Source organism: Salvelinus sp. IW2-2015, linkage group LG13 (assembly GCF_002910315.2).
Source record: "Salvelinus sp. IW2-2015 linkage group LG13, ASM291031v2, whole genome shotgun sequence".
Classification (NCBI taxonomy): Eukaryota; Metazoa; Chordata; class Actinopteri; order Salmoniformes; family Salmonidae; genus Salvelinus; species Salvelinus sp. IW2-2015.
Window position 1 is genome coordinate 5,720,329 of NC_036853.1, and position 23,910 is coordinate 5,744,238.

Here is a 23,910-nt window from a genome sequence, read left to right on the forward strand (position 1 = left end):
TAAAATTAACTTTCAGATACCCATCAAAAATGGCAAAACGGAAGGTGGACACTGAGAACCGGGGGTTTCAAACAAGGTGGGAGTCGGAGTATATGTTCACGGAGGTAGCTGGAAAACCTGTGTGTCTTCTGTGTGGAGAAAGTGTGGCGGTACTGAAAGAGTATAATCTGAGACGACATTATGAAACGAAACACGCGGACAAAAACAAGAATATGGACATGGAACAAAGGCTACAAAAGGCAGAGGAATTAAAACGAGGCCTCAAATCTCGACAGGCTCTGTTCAAAAAAGCCAAATCACAAGGTATTTGTTAGGTTTTCAGTAGGTTCAATTAGGTTCACTAGACTATATGCGTCATTTAAAAATTTTTCAATGAACATTCGAACAGTCCGGCCCTCGGCTTGTAGCTAAATTTTTTATTTGGCCCTCCGTCCATTTGACTTTGACACCCCTGCTATACATGGTACTCTTGGGAACCAGAGCCAAATCATGTATGCACTGGCCAGCTACTTGTCTGTTGGCATTACCTTGCATAACCTTCCATTTGAAGCCCATCCACACCAGACATTATCAACTGTATAAGCTGCAGGTARGGTATCTTGTCTGTTTAGAATAGGCTCATGAAGAAGCAGAGTTCGTTCGGTAGAGCATGTCACATCCCCACCAAGCAGAGGAGATTATAGCTGACGTTGAGTTGTAGAATTTGTCTTGATATGTTTCGTAACCAGGACCTCCGCAGGGCATTGATGATTTAAATAGAGGTCTCTGTCCCTGGGGCTTGTGGGTGAAAGCTTGCTGAGAAGCAGTTCCTCTCAGATTCCAGGACAGGTTCCTGGCAGCGTAGCGGCCCTGTTGCTGTAGGCATGTGGGTGGGTGGCATTTGTTTCAGCGAGGTCTCCCCTCACCCTAAGCTGCCACTGATTAGATTGTGAAATAAACAGTCTTAAATAATGGGATGAGAGCAGCTCGGAGCGCTTGGGGAGTTGTCTAGTCATGTTCTCCACAATTTAGGAGAATTCTAGAACCCCCCTCGTCCCATAAATTCTCCTCAAGAGATTATCTGATATGAAGCCGGGGACACGCTCAACAAATCCAAATATTTTGCTGCGAGCAACTCATGCATCATTCTCCCATCTCCTCATAGTATTTCATATTTCACTTCTCTTCTCCCCACACAACACAACCAGTGCATCAGAAACCAAACCATCAATGGCTACCAGAGCCTCCACTAGCTAGCTACGCTCTGGCTACTGTGTGATCTTTGGCTGTCGTTGTTTTATCATTCTTGCTAGCCACATACAGTACCGATGTTTTTGATGTAGAATACTTTATCCAGCATCCCCGTTGTAGTTGGACAGATCGTGTTTGTGTAGCGGTTGTTTCACAGGGTCTGCTGAGTTCTTGATTGTGCAGTGCACTTCTCCCTTGGAATAGGATGCCCTGTCATTTGAGCTTCAGGGGAGGAACTGAAGGCGGTTTGTGCCTTAGGCTTTTTATAATCTCTCCCTAAAGGTCAGGGGTTGTGTGTGTGTGTGTGTGTGTGTGTGTGTGTGTGTGTGTGTGTGTGTGTGTGTGTGTGTGTGTGTGTGTGTGTGTGTGTGTGTGTGTGTGTGTGTGTGTGTGTGTGTGTGTGTGTGTGTGTGTGTGTGTGTGTGTGTCCTCTCTCAGCAGGGCGAGGGTCGAGCGCTCAGACACCGTCCGCTGTGTGAAGTCGTGCCAGCCCAATGACATCAGCTGTGTCCTGGACCCTGTACACTCCGTCTCCCACACTGTCATCTCCATGCCTACCTTCAGGGAGTTCACCAGGCCTGAAGGTAGGGGGTGATCTCTCATGCACTTATTTAGATTACAGCACACTTTTTTTCACATCCAATGTTTTTTTTCACTGACAGCATGTTATGTGAAAACATACTTGTAAGTATATTCCTTTTTATATTACCTTGTTGTCCAAAACCTCTTGACCAAAAAAGCCTGTGATAGACTAGCCTCCTGTCCAGGGGGTGTGCTTATACATCAAGCTGCCTCGCGCTACATAATGAGGAGATAGGCTCCTGCTCCTATGAGCCCAAATCTAAGGCTCTTGCAAGGCTACTTACTTACTTGCCCAAAATCAGGTAATGCTTAAAGAGCAACTGCCTTTAAAAATCAACTGATTCCTTTGAAAACAACCTATGTGGCATCATTAAGAGTCAGACAGTTATTGTACCAAACACCTTAGTTAGATGTAAAATTGAGAAATACTGCACCAAACACCTTAGTTAGATGTACAATTGAGAAATACTGCACCATACATCTTAGTTAGATGTAAAATTGAGAAATACTACACCAAACACCTTAGTTAGATGTACAATTGAGAAATACTACACCAAACACCTTAGTTAGATGTAAAATTGCACAACTAGAACATCCTCAGCAAAACCGTAAACATTTATTACAGATTTCTTAACATTTCTTAGATTAATTCTGGGGATTTTGAGAAAGTGAAATGGGCTTCCTCGTCTACAGGGTCTCATGGGGGACAAACATCATTAACCAAATGCGGAATCGGTCAGAAAACACACCTCCAAGACTGAAATCTCGTTTCTCTAATGGGCAACATTAGTGGCTCTTTAAGAGTGTTGTTGACAGTGTAGTGGTAATCCGTGCATCAGACACTTCCTCCTTAACTTTCAATATATATATGAGCTGTGTGCATTCAAACCCTGGGGGACAAGGTTGGTGTACTGGTAACACCGTTAAGTATTGCCTAGCCGCTAGCCCAAAACCAATGTCTAAGTGTCACTTAGGATGGATATGACTGACTGACCACTGTAATCACACCCAGACAAACCGAGACAAACTTAGTCCTACATGTGGTGCATGTTTCAGACACACTCATCCTCAACATGATGGGAAGTTAAGTCCTAGTTGTTTCTCATAAGCTCCTCGTCGGGGTGTTTAGGACTTGCAGGCCTCCAACTGAACAACAGCACTGAACACCCATCATCCCTGTCAAGACCCCCTCTGCACACAATAAACCCAGAGCTTAGCTGCCTCCCATTTTATTGTCTTCCTCCGAGGAGAAGTTGGCACGAGCCTGGCCGTTTCAATCCCAGCCTGATTATAAGTGTTTAAAGCCCTGTAAAGCTCTTTTGTCTCTAATTGTTATCTTCTTCCAACAGAGATAGTTTTCCTGAGAACCATGTCGCTGGCGCACTCCTCCCCCCACATCAGCTCCGACATCGTGTTCGACATCCTGGAGGGCAATGTCCAGAATTCCTTCGACATCGTCAAACGTCAGGAGCACGGCATAATCGTGGGTGAGTGGAAAGAAAGAAGGAGCGAAGGGATGCAGCTAGCTAAGCCATACGTCATTTGACTTGGGTTGAGGTCTGAGTAACTCATCAAGTCACAAGGGCCAAATAACAATAGCAGGCAATCACTAGTCCCAAGGCCTCCCTGGATAGARGTTCAAACAAGCGGTTTTCTGACCTAATTTTGCATTGCGTTTTTTATAAATACAAACCAAATGCATGTGTGTGTCTCCATGTGAGAGCTGAGTGGGGAGAAGAAGAAGAAGAAAGAGAATCTTTGGTTTGAGAAGCATGAAATTCTCCATCATAAGGATGCTCCCGTGACACAAGTACATCTGACAAACACTTCCAATGCCATTTGCACCCTGGTGGCAGCTGTGGCCCTTCATGTCTCCGTCCTCTAGGGAGCTGTCCTTTGGGTTGTCCTCGGAGACCAATGAAGGACGACTTTCTCTTCTTTCTCCACCAAACATTTGGCATCAGTTTGTCCCACTTTTCTGCACCATTTCATTCACTTACGAATCGCCATGTTTTTTCCATTCCTTAAGCAACAAAGCCCTTCTTCTCCTCAACAGATTATTGTAGCTACGATGTACAGAGATGGCTTATATTTTTGCATATGAAGCAGTCTGGATGGGCATAATATATTTTCATGTGCGTATGTAAATTTATGTGACAAATATCAGTCCTTTTTAGGGTTCCAAAAGGAGGATTTATTACTGGTGTCTGTAATAATCTCTGGCACTCTGTGTTGCCTTATCACCTGCAAAATATATGAATGTCAGAGTCTAAGTGATGTGACCGCCGAACGCCGCCCGAACAAGGAGAGGCCCCAACTTCGGCGGAAATCGTGACAATGAAATTATTAAATAATATRATTTTAAAATAAAAATATATATAATGACAGAGCTGTAAAACATTATCCTACATTTACAAAKCATCAATTTAGTGAAAACCATTGACGTTTGAGGGTTTCAGCATGAAATATCCTTTCTACACACTTATTTATTTCACCATGTCAATATGTATTTGTTGTCAATGTTTGTGTGTCAAACTGGTGGCAGTTGTGAACACAGTCAATAGTTGGAAGAGTTGCAGAGTTAATTGAAAATAATGCCATTATTGATTAGATGCTTTTTTCATTAATTAGGCTATTTATTCTTGAACCATATGGTCTATATATTAGAAACTCATSGACAATATGGACACAGATAGAGCAAATGAATACTATATATGAATAACGTTTTTAAAAGTTATTCAAGTATAAATTACCAAAGTTACGATAGATTGACATAGATTTTCTGTTAATGACCAAAAWTCCTGAATATTCCAGAAACGTTGGTAAATTACCGGTAGCTGTGCAACGCTAGTCCTTATACAGACTTTGAGATAGCAATGATACCCCARTTAACCCGGCAATCAAGGATCAGATCCAAGTCTGTTGCTGTAGAACAGAGAAGAGAGGASCCTTGGTGGGTGTGACTGCATGTGGAGCCTCTGTAGTGTAGGAGCACATCCCTTTAGCCTCCACTGGTCTGGTGAGGATCCAGCGCTGCTCACTGTGTCTGGGGGAGATGAACCGAAGCTCGGCTCCAGGAGGATGGGGGTGTACTCGGCCCGGGGATGACGCATAGTTGGGCCTGCCTGGATGTTATTGTTTTGGCTCTGCAATGGGAGGATGGAGGGATGCGGGCAGTGGAAAGAGAGAGTGAGAGATACACACTGTGCTGATGGATGAAAGGATGGCCTGTCACTACGTACCACACAAGGCTGCTGAGGGGAGGACGGCTCATGATAATGGCAGGAATGGAGTCAATGGAATGGCATCCAAACACATGGAYACCATGWTTTTTATGTACTTGATACCATTTCACTAATTGCCGTACAAGCCATTACCGCAAACCGGTCCTCCCCAATTAAGGTGCCACCAACCTCTTGTGCTACTACGTACATCTGTCTCTTCCCTGAATGGAGAGGGAGAAAGAGAGAGTTAACAAAGTGGTGAGTGTACACAAAGATTATTAGTCTAACAACCATACAATACCCACTGGGCACAGATGTAAATTCTCAATGTCTATTACACGTTGGTTCAATGTAATTACATTGAAATGARGTGGAAACAACGTTGATTCAACCAGTGTGTGCCCACTGGGTAGATTACAGATACCATCTTTTGAGTTTTGTGGTTATCATTTTGTTACTGGGGTAACGGGGAAGGGAGAAGGGGTATAATTGGGGTGGGGGGTGGAGGGGGTATAATTGAGCTATCCTTTGGTACTTTGGTACTTGGGACTTACGTCACCCATCCTCAGAAGTTTAACGTGTGTGCATGTTTGTGAGAGAATGTGTGTGACCAATGCTTGTGTATATGTGTGTGTGTTGTGTGTGTGGGTTCCTCTCTCAGCAGGGCGAGGGTCCGAACCTCAGACAACGCGTCCGCTGTGTAAGTCGGTGCCAGCCCATGACATCAGGCCTGTGTCCTGGACCCTGTACACTCCGTCTCCCACACTGTCATCTCCATGCTACCTTCAGGGAGTTCAGCCAGGCCTGAAGGTAGGGGGTGATCTCTCATGCACTTATTTAGATTACAGCACACTTTTTTTCACATCCATGTTTTTTTTCACCTGACAGCATGTTATGTGAAAACATACTTGTAAGTATAATTCCTTTTTATATTACCTTGTTGTCCAAAACCTCTTGACGAAAAAAGCCTGTAGATAGACTATCCTACCTGTCGCAGGGGTGTGTGCTTAATACATCAAGCTGCCTCGCAGCTACATAATGAGGAGATAGGCTCCTGCTCAAATTCTAAGGCTCTTGCAAGGCTACTTAGCTCTTATTGCCCAAATCAGGTAAATGCTTAAAGAGCAACTGCCTTAAAAATTCAACTGTATTCCTTTGAAAACAACCTATGTGGCATCATTAAGAGGGTCAGACAGTTTATTGTACCAAACACTTAAGTTAGATGTAAAATTGAGAATATACCACACCAACACCTTAGTTAGCTGTACAATTGAGAAATACTACCCAACCGTTAAGATTCACTAGTATGTTCAAAATTGCACACTAGAAATCCTCAGCAAAAAAACCGTAAAAACATTTAATTACAGATTTCTTAACATTTCCTTAGATTAATTCTGGGGATTTTGAGCAAAGTGAAAATGGGCTTCCTCGTCTACAGGGGTCTCATGGGGACATAACATCATTAAACCAAATGCGGAATCGGTCAGAAAACACCCTCCAAGACTGAAATCTCGTTTCTCTACTGGGGCAACATTAGTGGCTCTTTAAGAGTGTTGTTGACAGTGTCAGTGGTAATCCGTGCATCAGACACTTCCTCCTTAACTTTCAATATATATATGAGCTGTGTGCATTACAACCTGGGGGACAAGGTTGGTGTACTGGTAACACCGTTAAAGTATTGCCTAGCCGCTAGCCAAACCAATGTCTAAGTGTCACTTAGGATGGATATGATGACTTGACCACTGTAATCACACCCAGACAACGAGACAAACTTGTCTACAATGTGGTGCTGTTTCAGACACACTCATCCTCAACATGATGGGAAGTTAAGTCCTAGTTGTTTTCTCAAAAGCTCCTCGTCGGGTGTTTAGGACTTGCAGGCTCAACTGAACAACAGCACTGACACACCAATCATCCTGTCAAGACCCCTCTGCAAACAATAAACCAGAGCTTAGCTGCCTCCCATTTATTGTCTTCCTCCGAGAGAAGTTGGCACGAGCCTGGCCGTTTCAATCCCAGCCTGATTATAAGTGTTTTAAAGCCCTGTAAAGCTCTTTTGTCTCTAATTGTTATCTTCTTCCAACAGAGATAGTTTTTGTGTGTGTGTGTGTGTGTGTGTGTGTGTGTGTGTGTGTGTGTGTGTGTGTGTGTGTGCAAGAGAGTGTGTGTACGAATATGTGCAGAAGTAATCCTGGGCCCTAGTGATTCATGTGGTTAAATGTATTGTTCCATTTCCCCACACCAGCCCTCAGTGTCTCGTCGAGCATTAGAACGCTTTAAATGGCTACCACATGAAAGGCTTTGCTGCCTTGTTTGTGAGGAGGCTCTTCTCTCCCAAACCCTTGGGGTGCTTATTGGATGCAGCTCTTGCATGTTAGCCATAGTCGTCCATGTTGAGTGGCTCTGCTGACYAGGCTTTGGTCAGTGACTGTCTGCTGTGAAGTCTGGTGTCCATGTCGTGATCAGCTATAGGGTTTGGTTTATTCAACTCAGTGGTGGTGCTCCGCGCTGGTTCCTTTGGCTGGTGGCTGTGGCTTAGCTCTGTAGCTAGCTGACGTGTAAACTATCTGTAAGAGTTGCATATGAATCTACTTTATGAACAAGAGGAAAATCCTCCTTTGTATTCACCAATAGCGCTTTTAATAGACTGACCGCTTTGACCAGGGTAAGCCGTTTAAGTTTGGTACACTGCTACTTTGGGAGAATGATTGAGTTTGTTCTCTGTTTCACACGCTGACGCACAGTCTCACCCATACACACACACACACTGACGCACAGTCTCACCCATACACACACACACACTGACACACAGTCTCACCCATACACACACACACACTGGCTATACAACGAGCCACACACTGCGAGAGAGCCGCACCACTCTTCCCTAGTCATCTATCAGTGTCACGCGAGAGGTTTTCCCAGCTCTGTCACGTCTGGGTGACAGCCTTGACAGCCAGCCGCATCTGTGCAAACACAACAGCCCCTCAACGCTTGGGGAAAACATGATCACAACCAATCATACACTCACAGAATCCAATGTCCTGGAGCCCAGTGACTAGCCTAGCACCACGTACAGCCAGGACCACACAGCAGATGTCTTACAGCCCTCCAGGTAGAGCTGAAGTAGATCCAGCTTGGTGGTATGTCATCACTAAGACAACATCTCTGGCACATCAGATGATGCATATTCGGAAAGACAAACAGTGAGGGAAAAGGTATGCAMTACTCAGACTCTCTTGCACTGTCATCCATGCACTTCTGATTAGGGCAGACTGTTTGATGATGACGTCTGTTTGAAGGGACATGATGATAATAGGATGATTAATTCTGGCAGCCAGCCAGAACTGCAGAGCTACTCCCTTTAAAAACAACAGTTCTGTGGTCTACAGCACGAGGAGCAGGTGGTCCGGAATCAGGGGCTTTCCTGTGATGCAGCATGCGGTGGTGGTGGTGTGTGTGTGTGTGGCGTGCTACAGATTGGTGGTGGTCTCTCCATTTGTCTTCCATGGTGTTGGTGGTTCCCCCTGTTTGACTTCGTCTGCCCAGCCACGCTTTCACAGTGGGATTAATATTGTCTTAACAACACTCCCAGTGAACGCATGGTGTGGATGGACTGAGCTCACGTCATGCTCCTGTTAGCAGGCAGAGGTAGCTATGGTTTGAATGGGGCTGTGGGTGGGACTTGGGCTGAGGCTGTGACTGTGGGTGGGAATGGGGCTGAGGCTAATGTAGCATCGTGTGAAATATGTGGGAGAAGAATAAGGATAAGGATGGATGCTAGAAGAAGTAGCATCTTCTTCACAGAAGGGCAACACTTTTTCCTCTGGCCACCGTGAGAGTGGGGAAGTGAGCAAACCATCACAGGCAAGTTCCTAAACCTCATCCTTTGGTGAATCTGGTATGTTCCGTTAGTAAATCAAACCTTCCGTCAATGGGCCACTTACTGGACTGAAGACTGAGACGCCACACAAGATTCCAACCATTCTAGAACGCAGGTAGAAATATGCCTCTGCGGTTCTGAGTTATACACAGACAATATGAAAGGCCTATTTACGATGTCATTGGCACAGAGGTGACAGGCTCACTGTGTCCGTTAGCTCCATGAATGAAGGAGTGAGCTCACTGTCTGTGTCTGGTCAGTTACTTTATGTGCTGGGGGCGGTCAATGGAGCCGTTCACAGCAGCTGGTGGAATTTGGGCCTGGTGTGTCAGAGCAGGTGTTAAGGACACAGTGGGGCTTGACGCTCTAGTCTAGGTGTGCTTCCTAAATGGCACCCTATTAGTTACCTGGTCGAAAGACAAGTAATGCTTTATATAGGGAATAGGGTGACATTTCAGACGAACTCTAGCTTGTGGTTGAGTGTATTAGAATGAAGGGAGCTAAGGACAGAAKTCTGCAGGTTATATAGTGTGATAAGCAGAGAAAGCCTCCTCGCGGCAGAGAGAGAGAGAGGGAGACAGAGAGAGAGAGAAAGAGAGAGTAAGAGAGGTTGTTTGTCTGTCAGGGGATGATCATGAATTATGACATGGAATCAGCAGACCCACCAGAGCGGGCCAAGCCCATGAGGAATCCCTGCCTGCCTGTCACTGAGGGGATTAGTACAGCTAATCAAAACAGTGTCTTCTCCACCCGACAACGCCACAGCATAGCAAAACACACAAGGCCTTCTCTTSCCGGGGTGGTCTACACTGATGTTTGATAGTGTTACATCACATGCACACACAGAATGTACAGTGCATTCGGAAAGTATTCAGACCCCTTGACTTTTTTCTACATTATGTTACGTTACAGCCTTATTCTAAAATGGATTAAATTGTTTTTRCCCCCTCATTAATCTAACTACAATACCCCATAACGTATTTTTAGACATTTTTGCACATTTATAAAAAATATCACATTTACATAAGTATTCAGACCCTTTACTCAGTACTTTGTTGAAGCACCTTTGGCAGCGATTACAGCCTCGAGTCTTCTTAGGTATGATGCTGCAAGCTTAGCTCACCTGTATTTGGGGAGTTCCTCCCATTATTCTCTGCAGATCCTCTCAAGCTCTGTCAGGTTGGATGGGGAGCATGGCTGCACAGCTATTTTCAGGTCTCTCCAGAGATCGGGTTCAAGTCTGGGCTCTGGCTGGGCCACTCAAGGACATTCAGAGACTTGTCCCGAAGCCACTCCTGTGTTGTCTTGACTGTGTGCTTAGGGTCGTTGTCCTGTCTGGAAAGTGAACCTTCGCCCCAGTCTGAGGTCCAGAGCGCTCTGGAGCAGGTTTTCATCAAGGTACATCTCTCGTACTTCGCTCCTTTCATCTTTCTCTCGATCCTGACAAGTCTCCCAGTCCCTGCCCTGAAATACATCCCCACAGCATGATGCTGCCACACCATGCTTCACCATAGTGATGATGCAGGATTTCCTCCAGATGTGATGCTTGCGATTCAGGCCAAAGAGTTCAATCTTGGTTTCATCAGACCAGAGAATCTTCTTTCTCAAGGTCTGAGAGTCCTTTAGGTGACTTGTGGCAAACTCCAAGTGGGCTGTCCAGTTCCTTTTACTGAGGAGAGAGCTTCCGCCTAGCTACTACCATAAGGCCTGATTGGTGGAGTGCTGAGAGATGATTGTCCTTCTGGAAGGTTCTCCCATCTTACAGAGGAACTCTGGAGCTCTGTCAGAGTGACCATCAAGTTCTTGGTCAACTCCCTGAGCAAGGTCCTTCTCCTGATTGTCAGGTTTGGGCGGGCGTCCAGCTCTAGTACGAGCTTGGTGGTTCCAAACTTCTTCCATTTAAGAATAGATGGAGCCACTGTGTTCTTGGGGACCTTCAATGCTGCAGACATTTTTGGTACCCTTCCCCAGATCTGTGCCCGACACAATCCTGTCTCGGAGCTCTACGGACAATTCGTTCGACCTCATAGCTTGTTTTTGCTCTGACATGCACTTCAACTGTGGGACCTTAAGATAATAGGTGTGTGCCTTTACAAAATTCCAATCTATTACCAGAGGTGGACTTCAATCAAGTTGTAGAAAACATCTCAAGGATGATCAATGCAAACAGGATGTCTCATAGAAAAGGGTCTGAATACTTATGTAAATAAGGTATTCTGTTTTTTATTTTAATAAGTTTTAAACATTTCTAAAAACTTGTTTCGGTGTGTAGATTGTGTGTAGATTGATGAGGAAGAAAACGTATTTAATACATTTTAGAATAAGGCTGGAACGTAACAAAATGTGGAAAAAGTCAAGGGGCTCTGAATACTTTCCGAATATACTGCATGTATATTTGCACTCCTCTGAAAACACCTGCACGTGCACTGTGTGCCTACACCCCCCCACACACACACRTACTGTACACACACATTGACACACCATGGATTCTTGCTGTAAGTGTATTCAAATAATTTGCCAGACATAGCTAGCTATGTACTTTTCTTCCTCCCCTTTACTTTCCACTTGATTTGTATTGACTTGTTCATCATCCCTCCCTAGTATCTCCACAGCCACGCTGCTACATATTTCAGTTTTATTTTGAATATTTATATTTGACTAATTTATTATCACTTTATCTACACTGTACATCTTTTTGACCAATACAGATAAAAGGTATCAGGAGATACTGGCATAACGTATCTGTTTATAAAAAAATGGATCCAAAAAACGTTCACTAGGATATATACGCGTGTTGAGGAATCTGTTTCCAAGTCTATCAAATCCAGCACCATCTTTGACATTGGATGTTTTAATGCCGTGTTTTGAGATGTAGATTGAGTGCTATCGTCTACTCTGTCCGGTGGTTAGGTTACTGTATAAGGTCACTTTTATTACGATGTGAAGGTCACGATGAAGATAATGCTACATGGGCAATTTGTCACGCCCTGGCCTTAGTTATCTTTGTTTTCTTTATTATTTTGGTTAGGTCAGGGTGTGACATGGGGGATTTATGTGTTTTGTCTTGTCTAGGGGTTTTGTATGTTTATGGGGTGTCTTCTAGTCTAGGTGTTTGTATGTCTATGGTTGCCTAGATTGGTTCTCAATTAGAGGCAGCTGTTTATCATTGTCTCTGAATGGGAACCATATTTAGGCAGCCATATTCTTTAGGGATTTCGTGGCTTATTGTCTATGTGTAAGTTGCCTGTGTCTGCACTTATTGTTTATATAGCGTTACGTTCGTTTGTTATTTTGATAGTGTGTTTAGTGTTCTTCGTTAAGGTAAATAAATAAGAAGAATGTATTTATATCACGCTGCGCCTTGGTCCTCCTCTCTTCCACATTACGACGAACGTGACACAATTCCACGGAAACGGAGTGAATAATAATAACAATAATAATGTACAAAAACACATTTACTTGAAGAACAGTGCAGATTGGTTTGGTAACGTTTGGTAACAGAATGACAGTTTGTGCGGTTTGTTCTGTCATTCTGTTACCGAACTTTGCATCTGTCTCAGCATCATTCTGTTACCTTGAAATTTTCCCATATGCTACTATATCATCAATGTTACTCATTCATCAAACAACCACTGAAAATAGAAAGTCCAAGAAATTTTCCTTCCAGCTAGCAACTTTTTCAATGATGTCACAACAGTGGAGAAGGACTACATGTGTCCAGCACGGTCCCACGGTTCATTTGGGAGAGATCTGTAACTATGACTCAGTCATCGCTAATTGACCTTGAAATACCAAACCACACAAGCTGGCTTTTCAGACCGGGGGTGTGCAGCGCTCACGTCCCCTTTGGAGTGGTCAAGGGACTGTTTAGACAGCCTGGCTGGACTGCCCAACCATCGGCCAGTTGTTTGTGATCAGGAGCTACACCAAACACACAAGAAAGGCCAGTCAGGCCCGTGCCCTATGGTCCGGTCCCCAAGGAGCCTGTATGCTAATCCTAGGCTTCCCTCAGAGCGGACTGGGCCTGGCCCTGGGAAAATCCGTGCTCTGCCTGGCCCATTTCCAATGGTTTTACAGCACTGATCATGCATCGCACCACGACCAGCGTGTGATTATACAATACTGTGGCGAGGCCGACGCATACTTTTCACTTGTTTTCTGGTGTTAAACCCGTTCATTTAGGATTTTGTCATACACTTCCTCGCCGAGTTGTAGAAACCAGAAAACCCCGAAATGGTACTGTTTACATGTAACCCTTCAATATTGTAGCTCTCGTAGGCATAGAGGATGACAAATGCCTCCTGGCATTTGCTTCACTTTGTTTTGTGGCAGTGTCGTCTCGCGCTTCTACCATGCATTTAAGGTTCTTTTCTAATTACGGGCTATTTTATGGTGTGGTGGAATGTTCTGGGGAACAGGGGGTTTGTGCGGCTGTGTGTTTGATAGAGGTTGGAACATGGTGGGGTCACCTCTGCACCCTGCGGCAGATACACTACCTGAGCAACGGAACGACGCGATCCCGACTCCCAGGGATAGCGGAGCAGAGTGCTTTCAGACGTACTGTAAGCCTACCATCAGATCCTGGAATGAACTACATACACAAAGTAGAGGAGAGATGATATCAGTGAGCGATCTGTTTTTTTCATTTTTTTACTTGTACAGGCTTGCACCTCAAGTAATGACGAAATGATTGCATCAAAGTGAAACCTGTTAGCTTTGTGGTCAGGCTTTCACCTCACCACAGCTCGTGACTGAGTGAAATGTTTGCAATGATTATGTGGCTGTGGTGGTTTGGTTTCACATCAGGTTCATAGCTAGTATGTTGAGCTCCAGTTGTCACTATAGATGCCTTGCCTTCATGGAGGATACATTACTCTGTGTGCTGTGGATGTGAAACATGCTGAAGCACAGAGCCCTTATAAGGCTTCATACAAGCCTCTTCAGGGGTAACATCTGGCTGGTCTAGCTGCGCAATTAAAACATGGGATCATTAAGAGGAACACACACTGCATGCACTACATCACTCTGCCACTTGCTGAGCTGTGTTGAGCCAATCAAGGGACTCAGCTGCTGCACCTCACTGATCAGTGACTACATGTAAGCTGCTGACAGTAGAACTGAGCACAGTACCTGAGAAAGGACTGAGCAGCCCAGCATCAGCTTCGAAACACCATCTTGTCACGTTTTTGCAAAAATTAAAACATCACAATATACAGTATGATGTTTTTGTCAATATATTGCATTCAATGGAAAGAGATGAGTCCCACAGAGTTGACGTTTTTGTCAGTGCATTGCAATCAATGGGAAAAGATGAGTGTCACAGAGTTGACGTTTTTGTCAGTGCATTGCATTCACTGGGAAAAGATGAGTGTCACAGAGTTGACGTTTTTGTTAATGCATTGCATTCAATGTGAAAAGATGAGACAGGCAGGCAGGTAAACAGTTTCATCAAGTCAATCTAAAATATTGTGAACGATATCCTCTTTATAAGGCTCTTAGTTTCTACATTTTCAAGATCATTGTGTCCAATGGAGGTCGAAAATGCTTTTGGGCCAATTGAATTCACATTTCATATGTCGGGTCATGACCATCCTCTAGTAACAAATATGTAATACTTAGCAATATGCAACCTTTTTAACCCTTCAGAAATGCCCCTTTCACCTCCATTTAAGTCCCTTCCTTTATTCATAGGAAGCGGAAATACAATGCAAGGCCCACAATGTACATTCTTTAACAATGCCCTGAATTTACTGTTCCACAGAGGGTTGAATCAAGTGTTTTTGTGTAACTGCAGGGAGAAAATGAAGGACCATGTTGAGAATGAATTAAGCTACTTCCCATAGCCACAGGAAGCTGAACCTAAACAGAGGGCATCCCTATAAGGTCACAATGGGTTGTTCGGAAGGACAGTTGGCTAGCACAATCGCAGTCTTTGGAGGGTTCATGGTTATGTAAGGGTTGTAGGTAAAACTTTCTATGGAAGAAGGCCTTGTTCTCTGTGAAGTTTTCACTGTGAAGGGTTAATTTCACATGGTCACGTGTAGGCTTGCGTTCATCGTGTGCGTCTGCTGAACGATCCCATACATGAGTTGTGTTTCTAGCCTCAACTGTTCTTCCGATGTCACATGATGGCGCCGGCGGGGAGGGCTGCCGTCTTATCCGCTCTTAACCAAACATGCTATTTTGTCTGTTTTTTCGTGTTGTTCGTAACTTGTTTTGTACACACTGTTGCTGCTACCGTCTCTTATGACCGAAAAGAGCTTCTGGACATCAGAACTGCGATGAGTCGGGTGGGATGGATATAATACAGACACCCGACCAGGCCCAGATCCCAGTGATTCGCTGGAAAAGGTTTAGTGGAAAGAGATCAGGATGTCTTGTGAGGATCAGGCAACGAGTGGCTAATCTGCCCTTGCCTTCCGTCCTGCTAGCTAATATTCAATCGCTGGAAAATAAATGGGAGGAACTGAAAGCACGTATATCCTACCAACGGGACATCAACAACTGTAATATGTTTTACAGAGTCGTGGATGAACGACGACATTAAGAACATACAGCTGGCGGGTTATACACTCTATCAGCAGGACAGAACAGCAGCCTCTGGTAAGACACGGGGCGGGGGCCTGTGCATATTTGTAAACAATAGCTGGTGCACGATATCTAAGAAAGCCTCAAGGTTTTGCTGCCTGAAGTAGAGTATCTCATGATATGCTGTCGACCACACTATCTATCTAGAGAGTTTTCATCTGTATTTTTTTGTAGCTGTCTACATACCACCACAGACTGAGGCTGGCACTACAACTGTACCCAATGAGCCACTAGAGGTGGCGCTCCTAGCGGTCGGGGACTTTAAAGCAGGGAAACTTAAATCAGTTTTACCTCATTTCTATCAGCACGTTAAATGTGCAACCAGAGGGACGCGTACAAAGCTCTCCCTCGCCCTCCATTTGGCAAATATGACCATAACTATATCCTCCTGATTCCTGCTTACAAGCAKAAATTAAAGCAGGTAGCACCAGTGACTCGGTCTGTAAAAAAGTGGTCAGATGAAGCAGATGCTAAACTACATGACTGTTTTGCTAGCACAGACTGGAATATGTTCCGGGATTCTTCCGATGGCATTGAGGAGTACACCAGTCACTGACTTTATGAAAAAGTGCATCGAGGACGTCGTCCCCACAGTGACTGTACGTACATACCCCAACCAGAAGCCATGGATTACAGGCCACATTCCCACTGAGGTACGGGTTAAGCTGCCGCTTTCAAGGAGCTGGACTCTAACCCGGAGCTTATAAGCAATCCCGCTATGCCCTCCGACGAACCATCAAACAGGCAAAGCGTCATTACAGGACTAATATCGAATTGTACTACAACGGCTGTGATTCTCGTCGGATGTGGCAGGGCTTGCAAACTATTACAGACTACAAAGGGAAGCACAGCCGAGAGCTGCCCAGTGACACGAGCTTACCAGACAAGCTAAATAACTGCTATGCTCGCTTCGAGGCAAGTAACACTGAAACATGCATGAGAGCATCAGCTGTTCCAGACGTCTGTGTGATCACGCTCTCCGTAGCCGATGTGAGTAAGCCCTTTAAACAGGTCAACATTCACAAGGCCGCTGGACCAGACGGATTACCAGGACGTGTGCTCCGAGCATGCGCTGACCAACTGGCAAGTGTCTTCACTGACATTTTCAACCTCTCCCTGTCTGAGTCTGCAATACCAACATGTTTCAAGCACACCACCATAGTCCCTGTGCCCAGGAACACTAAGGTAACCTGCCTAAATGTCTACCGACCCATAGCACTCACGTCTGTAGCCATGAAATGCTTTGAAAGGCTGGTCATGGCTCACAACACCATTATCCCAGAAACCCTAGACCCATTCCAATTTGCATACCACACCAACAGATCCACAGATTATACAATCTTTATTGCACTCCACACTGCCTTTCCCACCTGGACAAAAGGAACGCTTATATTGGAATGCTATTCATTGACTACAGCTCAGCGTTCAACACCATAGTGCCCTCAAAGCTCATCACTAAGCTAAGAACCCTGGGACTAAACACCTCCCTCTGCAACTGGAACCTGGACTTCCTGACGGGCCGCCCCCAGGTGGTAAGGGTAGGTAACACCCCATCTGCCACGCTGATCCTCAACACGGAGACCCCTCAGGGAAGCGTGCTAAGTCCCCTCCTGTACTCCCTGTTCACTCATGACTGCATAGCCGGGGACGACTCCAACACCATCATTAAGTTTGCCGATGACACAACAGGGGTAGGCCTGATCACCGACAACGATGAGGGATGAGGTCAGAGACCTGACTGTGTGGTGCAAGGACAACAACCTCTCCCTCAACGTGATCAAGACAAAGGGGATGATTGTAGACTACAGGAAAAGGAGGACCGAGCACACACCCATTCTCATCGATTGGGCTGTAGTGGAACAGGTTGAGAGCTTCAAGTTCCTTGGCGTCCACATCACCAACAAACTAACATGGTCCAAGCACACCAAGACAGTCGTGAAGAGGACACGACAAAACCTATTCCCCCGAAGGAGACTGAAAAGATTTGGCATGGGTCCTCAGATCCTCAAAAGGTTTTAAAGCTGCACCATCGAGAGCATCCTGACGGGTTGCATCACTGCCTGGTATGGCAACTGCTCGGCCTCTGACCGCAAGGCACTACAGAGGGTAATGCGTACTGCCTAGTACATCACCGGGGCCAAGCTTCCTGCCATTCAGAACCTCTATACCAGGCAGTGTCAGAGGAAGGCCCTAAAAATGGCCAAAGACTCCAGCCACCCTAGTCATAGACTGTTCTCTCTGCTTCCGCAGGGAAAGCGGTACCCGAGCGTCAAGTCTAGGTCCAAGAGGTTTCTAAACAGCTTCTACCTCCAAGCCATAAGACTACTTAACAGCTACTCAAATGGCTACCCAGACTATTTGCATTAACAGTACCCCCGTGACAGTACCCCCACGACGCGCTGCAGCGCAACGGCACCGGCCTCGAGGACGATCACAGGAACGCAGTGCGGGTCGATCAGGACCCGATTCAGCTGCCGAAGTTGCGTCGTCATTGGACGGGCTATTTGCTGCTGCCGAAGTTGCGGCGGCATCGCACAGACCAGTAGCAGTGGCGTCGGACGGCACAGTTGTGGCATCGTGCAATATACATTTTGGCCACTAGATGGCAGCAGCGTTTGTGCAGAATTTTAGACTGATCCAATTGCATTTCTGTTCAAAATGTTGTATCAAGACTGCCCAAATATGCCTAATTTGTTTATTAATAACTTTTTATGTTACAAATTGTGCACTCTCCTCAAACAATAGCATGGTATTGTGTCACTGTAATAGCTACTGTAAATTGGACAGTGCAGTTAGATTAACAAGAATTTAAGCTTTCTGCCAATATCAGATATGTCTATGTCCTGGGAAATGTTCTTGTTAATTATAACCTCATGCTAATAGCATTAGCCTACGTTAGCTCAACCTTCCCGTGGAAGGAACACCGATCCCGAATAAGTTTTTAAGAACAAATTCTTATTTACAATGACGGCCTAGGAACAGTGGGCTAACTGCCTTGTTCAGGGTAAGAACCTGCAGATTTTTACCTTGTCAGCTAGGGGATTCGATCTAGCAACCTTTCGGTTACTGGCCCAACGCTCTAACCACTAGTCTACCTGCCACCCCGATGAAGAAAATATCAAATTTGATGACCATTTTATGCAGAAATCCAGGTAATTCCGAAGGGTTCACATTATTTTTCTTGCCACTGTACAGTTGAAGTCGGAGGTTTACATACACTTAGGTTGGTGTCAAAACTAGTTTTTCAATCACTCCACAAATTTCTTGTTAAAAAACTATAGTTTTGGCAAGTCGGTTAGGARATCTACTTTGTGCATGACAAGTAATTTTTACAACAATTGTTTACAGACAGATTATTTCACTTTCATCATTCACTGTATCACAATTCCAGTGGCTCAGACGTTTACAAAGGCTAAGTTGACTGTGACTTTGAACAGCTTGGAAAATTCCAGAAAATGATGTCATGGCTTTAGAAGCTTCTGTTAGGCTAATTGACATAATTTGAGTCAATTGAAGGTGTACCTGTGGATGTATTTCAAGGCCTACCTTCAAACTCTTTGCTTGACATCATGCCTCTTTGCTTGACATCATGGGAAAATCAAAAGAAATCAGCCAAAATCTCAGAAAAAAATGGTAGACCTCCACAAGTCTGGTTCATCCTTGGGAGCAATTTCCAAATGCCTGAAGGTACCACATTCATCTGTACAAACAATAGTACGCAAGTATAAACACCATGGGACCACGCAGCCGTCATACCGCTCAGGAAGGAGACACGTTCTGTCTCCTAGAGATTAATGTACTTTGGTGCGAAAAGTGCAAATGAATCCCAGAACAACAACAAAGGACCTTGTGAAGATGCTGGAGGAAACACGTACAAAAGTATCTATATCCACAGTTAATCGAGTCCTATATCGACATAACCTGAAAGGCCGCTCAGCAAGGAAGAAGCCACTGCTCCAAAACAGCCATAAAAAGCCAGACTACGGTTTGCAACTGCACATTGGGACAAAGATCGTACTTTTTGGAGAAATGTCCTCTGGTCTGATGAAACAAAAATAGAACTGTTTGGCCATAATGACCATCGTTATGTTTGAAGGAAAAAGTGGGAGGCTTGCAAGCCGAAGAACACCATCCCAACCATGAAGCACGGGGGTGGCAGCATCATGTTGTGGGGGTGCTTTGCTGCAGGAGGGACTGCTGCTCTTCACAAAATAGATGGTATCATGAGGACGGAAAATTATGTGGATATATTGAAGCAACATCTCAAGACATCAGTCAGGAAATTAAAGCTTGGTCGCAAATGGGTTTTCCAAATGGACAATGACCCCAAGTTGTGGCAAAATAGCTTAAGGACAACAAAGTCAAGGTATTGGAGTGGCCATCACAAAGCCCTGACCTCAATCCTATAGAAAATTGTGGGCAGAACTGAAAAAGCGTGTGCGAGCAAGGAGGCCTACAAACCTGACTCAGTTACACCAGCTCTGTCAGGAGGAATGGGCCAAAATTCTCCCAACTTATTGTGGGAAACTTGTGGGAAGCTTGTGGAGGGCTACGTTTGACCCAAGTTAAATAATTTAAAGGCAATGCTACCAAATAGTAATTGAGTGTATGTAAACTTCTGACCCACTGGGAATGTGATGAAGGAAACAAAAGCTGAAATAAATCATTCTCTCTGCTATTATTCTGACATTTCACATTCTTGAAATAAAGTAGTAATCCTAACTGACCTAAGACAGCGATTTTAACGAGGATTAAATATCAGGAATTGTGGAAAACTGAGTTTAAATGTATTTGGCTAAGGTGTATGTAAACTTCCGACTTCAACTGTATATCTTTATTTAATGGAAATTAAAAAATTATGTAACATTTTTGCTTGTTTGTCCCTCTGATTTGAATTGAAACGTTGTCCTCGTGAGACTTTGTTTGCGGCAGTGGCGAACTTGGCCCCAGCTGACCCCTGTAATGGAAAACATCTAGAGCCTCGATTGGATTCGGGTCACATTTATGATCTGAAACCATCGCTCCATTCCCAATAAAACAGGGCTATTGGGAAATCCAGGCCGTATTGTGGTGCTCCATGCTGTATTTATAATGATATGTTTCATTTTGTTCGCCTCGCTCATCTTCATTGGGTCTTCTGTGAACTGATTGACTTCGAAGTTACATGAACGAATTTGAACTTTATGAACTCTGTTCCTTCATAGGCATCTCACGCAGTGCATGTATTGCATTGGTAGTATATCTTGTTGTATGTCAACTACTCACATCCAGTGGACCACAACTCCCAAACTCAGTCAACTTTATGTCTGAATGATCTCTCTGTATTGAGTGAATATATGGCGCCATATTACCGATCAGCATGGCACCTTCATTCGCTAGTGATGATAATATTATTTTCATACGCAAAGCCCCAATCTGTTTTTCCATGTCCTTTATTTTTCTGAACATTACTGTCAATGAGTTCATGTAGAGGTTTCTCCTCTCTGATGGTGCTGACGGTTAGGAAACAATAAAAACCTCGTCCCCCACCCCTCAGCCCCTCAGCCCTGTGTCACTATGCAACAGAGTCCCAAAACACCAAAACAAGGGGGCAACCCTAGTAAAAAGGGTCCTATTCCACACTCTTCAGACGTTTATCTCTTGGAATCTTCTGGAATCTTCTGTGTGGCCGCAGGGATCCAGACTGACTGGGAGACGGGTGAGGGAAGAAGGGATGAGAGGGGAGGCTCAGTGAGACTGACTCTGGTTGAGCTCCTCTAACTGAATCCTAAAGATGGATCCCTGAAAGAATGCCTGCCTGCCTCCATGGCTGTATTGCGTGACTGAGACTGCTCCGCTCCCCATCATCCAACACATGGGACTAATTTACCCTCGCGGGCCACAAAGATGGTGCCACAAACATCAGGCAGGCCCCCTCAGGAAGAGAAGGGAAGAGGAGACAGGGAGAAGGGAAGAGAGGAGAAGAAAAAGAATGGGAGAGAGGATCTTGACTCTAGCATCACACCATGTCAGTGTCCATCCCAGAGGACATTTTGCAGAAACCAGCTCACACTTGATCATCATAGTTTTCCCTGTGGTGAACATTACAAAATGTCTCTCACTGGTTTATGACAACTGTGGTACAAAGGTATTCCATGGATCACATTGAATGATGTCGTGACATCTTGTTGATTTCATTTAAGATGATTCATTGTGCTGTAGTTTTGATGGACTTTATAGCATTCAATATATTTTAGTACTTTGAGACCAATACCTACTTCATTTAATAGCTGTCTCCCTGTGTGTGAGAAACAGAAAAAAGAGAACAGGAGAGAGAAAGACAACAGTGAAAACAGTGAAAGGACAGTGCAGTGATTGTGCTGCCTGGCTGCACGCTGGACGATGGCTGTTCAAACAAGACTGAGCTGAAATGTCACCAGCCCTCCACAGAGAAAAGGGCCCGCTGACAGCCTGGATAAACAGTGTCGTTCTTTCACCCTGTAATCGCATGTTCACTTAAAAAGAGCCTCCAACAAATTCCATGTGCATTCGGTCATTCTTGGGTCTCAGTCAGCAGCGGTCGTGGTGTTTTCCCCACGTTGTTACAGTGACAGGAGAGTCTCTCGCTCTCTCTCTTGTCCTCCAGGGAAGGGTGGAAGGAGGAAGGTGGGGACGGGTGGATGGATGGAGGGAGAGAAGGATGAAGGAGAGAATTAAAAGCCAGATTCACATGAAGAGGTTTGACATTCCTCTCATCATATGAGGTTTATTGGTTTATTTGGATCCCGATTAGCTTTTGCAGAAGAAGCAGCTATTCTTTCTGGAGTCCACAATAAACACATGTCAAGTAACAAAAAACACTGATATACAAACAACTTAACAAATAATGTGTGTGTTAGAGTGTCTCTGTGCATCCCCTCGAGTAATTAGAGATGTAAGGGAGTTCCATGCCATCATGACTCTGTATAATACTGTGCTTTGCCATGAATTCGTTTTGGACTTGAGGACTGTCTTGTGGGGTATGTATGGGTGTCTGAGCTGAATGTTATTTAATTATGCAGACAATCTGGAATTTTTGTCACAGTAATACTTATCATAAAAACTAGAAGAGAAGCAGTTCATCTCTCTTCAACACTAAACCAGGGAAGACTGGCATACATGTTGATGATGTTGTTCTGTATGTGCAGTTAAGGGCAAGGCGTGCTGCTCTGTATTGAACCAGCTGCAGATTTGCTAGGTCTTTCTTTGCTGCACTTGACCATATTACCGGACAATAATCAAGATGGAAGACCAGAGCCTGAACAACTAGTACAGTTAATTTTGTGTCAAAAACACAGAGCATATTTTTATAACAGACATACCTCTCCCCATCTTCACAACAACTTTGTCAATATGATTTGACCATTATAATTGACCATGCAATGTTATGCCTAGGAGTATAGCTTCCTCAAATTGCTCAATGGTCACGCCCTTTATGTACAACTCCAGTTGAGGTTTAGGTCTTAGAGAATGTTTTGAACCAAATACAATGCTTTTAGTTTTAGATGTATTTATGACCAGTTTATTTTTAATCTCCCATTCTGATACTGACTGTAACTCCTTATTTCACTGAGCTCACTGGCTTTGGGTGTTGAAATGTAAAGCGTGGAATCATCCTCATACATAGTCATTCTAGCTTTTATGTTAGACCAGTGGCAAATCATGTGTGAAAACAGAGAAGAGTAATGGCCTAAGGCACCTGCCCTGAAGGACACCGCACTGTACATATCTGATGTTAGTGAAGCTTCCATTGAAGAACGTTTTCTGGGTTCTATTGGATAAATAACTCTCCAACCATGTGATGGCAGGTGATGTAAAGCAATAGCAAGTGAGTTTCTTCAGTAACAATTAATTTATGATTAATAACATCAAAGGCTGCACATGAAGGGATGGAAATCAAACAAAATATTTGTCAAACTACCCCAACAGATTTTTTCAAACATCCCATGTCACAGATGTTGGACCTGAATGTCACCTGTGGTTGTAGAAATCATGGTATACGAGAAATGTTTCCTACCCCCTGTAAAAGGTTTCCTACTCCATGTAAAAGGTTTCCTACCCCCTGTAAAATGTTTCCTACTCCATGTAAAAGGTTTCCTACCTCCTTGTAAAAAGTTTCCTACCCCCTTGTAAAAAGTTTCCTACCCCCTGTAAAATGTTTCCTACCCCTTGTAAAAGGTTTTCCTACTCCCTGTAAAATGTTCCTCCCCTGTAAAATTTTCCTACCCTGTAAAAGGTTTACTACCCCTTGTAAAAGGTTTCCTACCCCCTGTAAAATGTTTCCTACCCTTTGTAAAAGGTTTCCTACCCCCGTAAAAGGTTTCCTACCCCTGTAAAATGTTTCCTACCCCTTGTAAAAGGTTTCCTACCCCCTGTAAAGACGACTGC

At 44.4% G+C, this 23,910-nt stretch overlaps 1 protein-coding gene across 1 annotated transcript in view; it reads left to right on the forward strand.

Annotated features, from left to right (window-relative positions):
- The window catches only part of LOC111972025 (fibulin-1), a 41,388-nt gene that overhangs the window by 17,085 nt on the left and 393 nt on the right, over positions 1 to 23,910 (forward strand). The window contains 2 exon segments of the mRNA XM_023998862.2: positions 1,669 to 1,814; positions 3,162 to 3,299. Coding sequence (XP_023854630.2) covers positions 1,669 to 1,814; positions 3,162 to 3,299 — 284 coding nt within the window.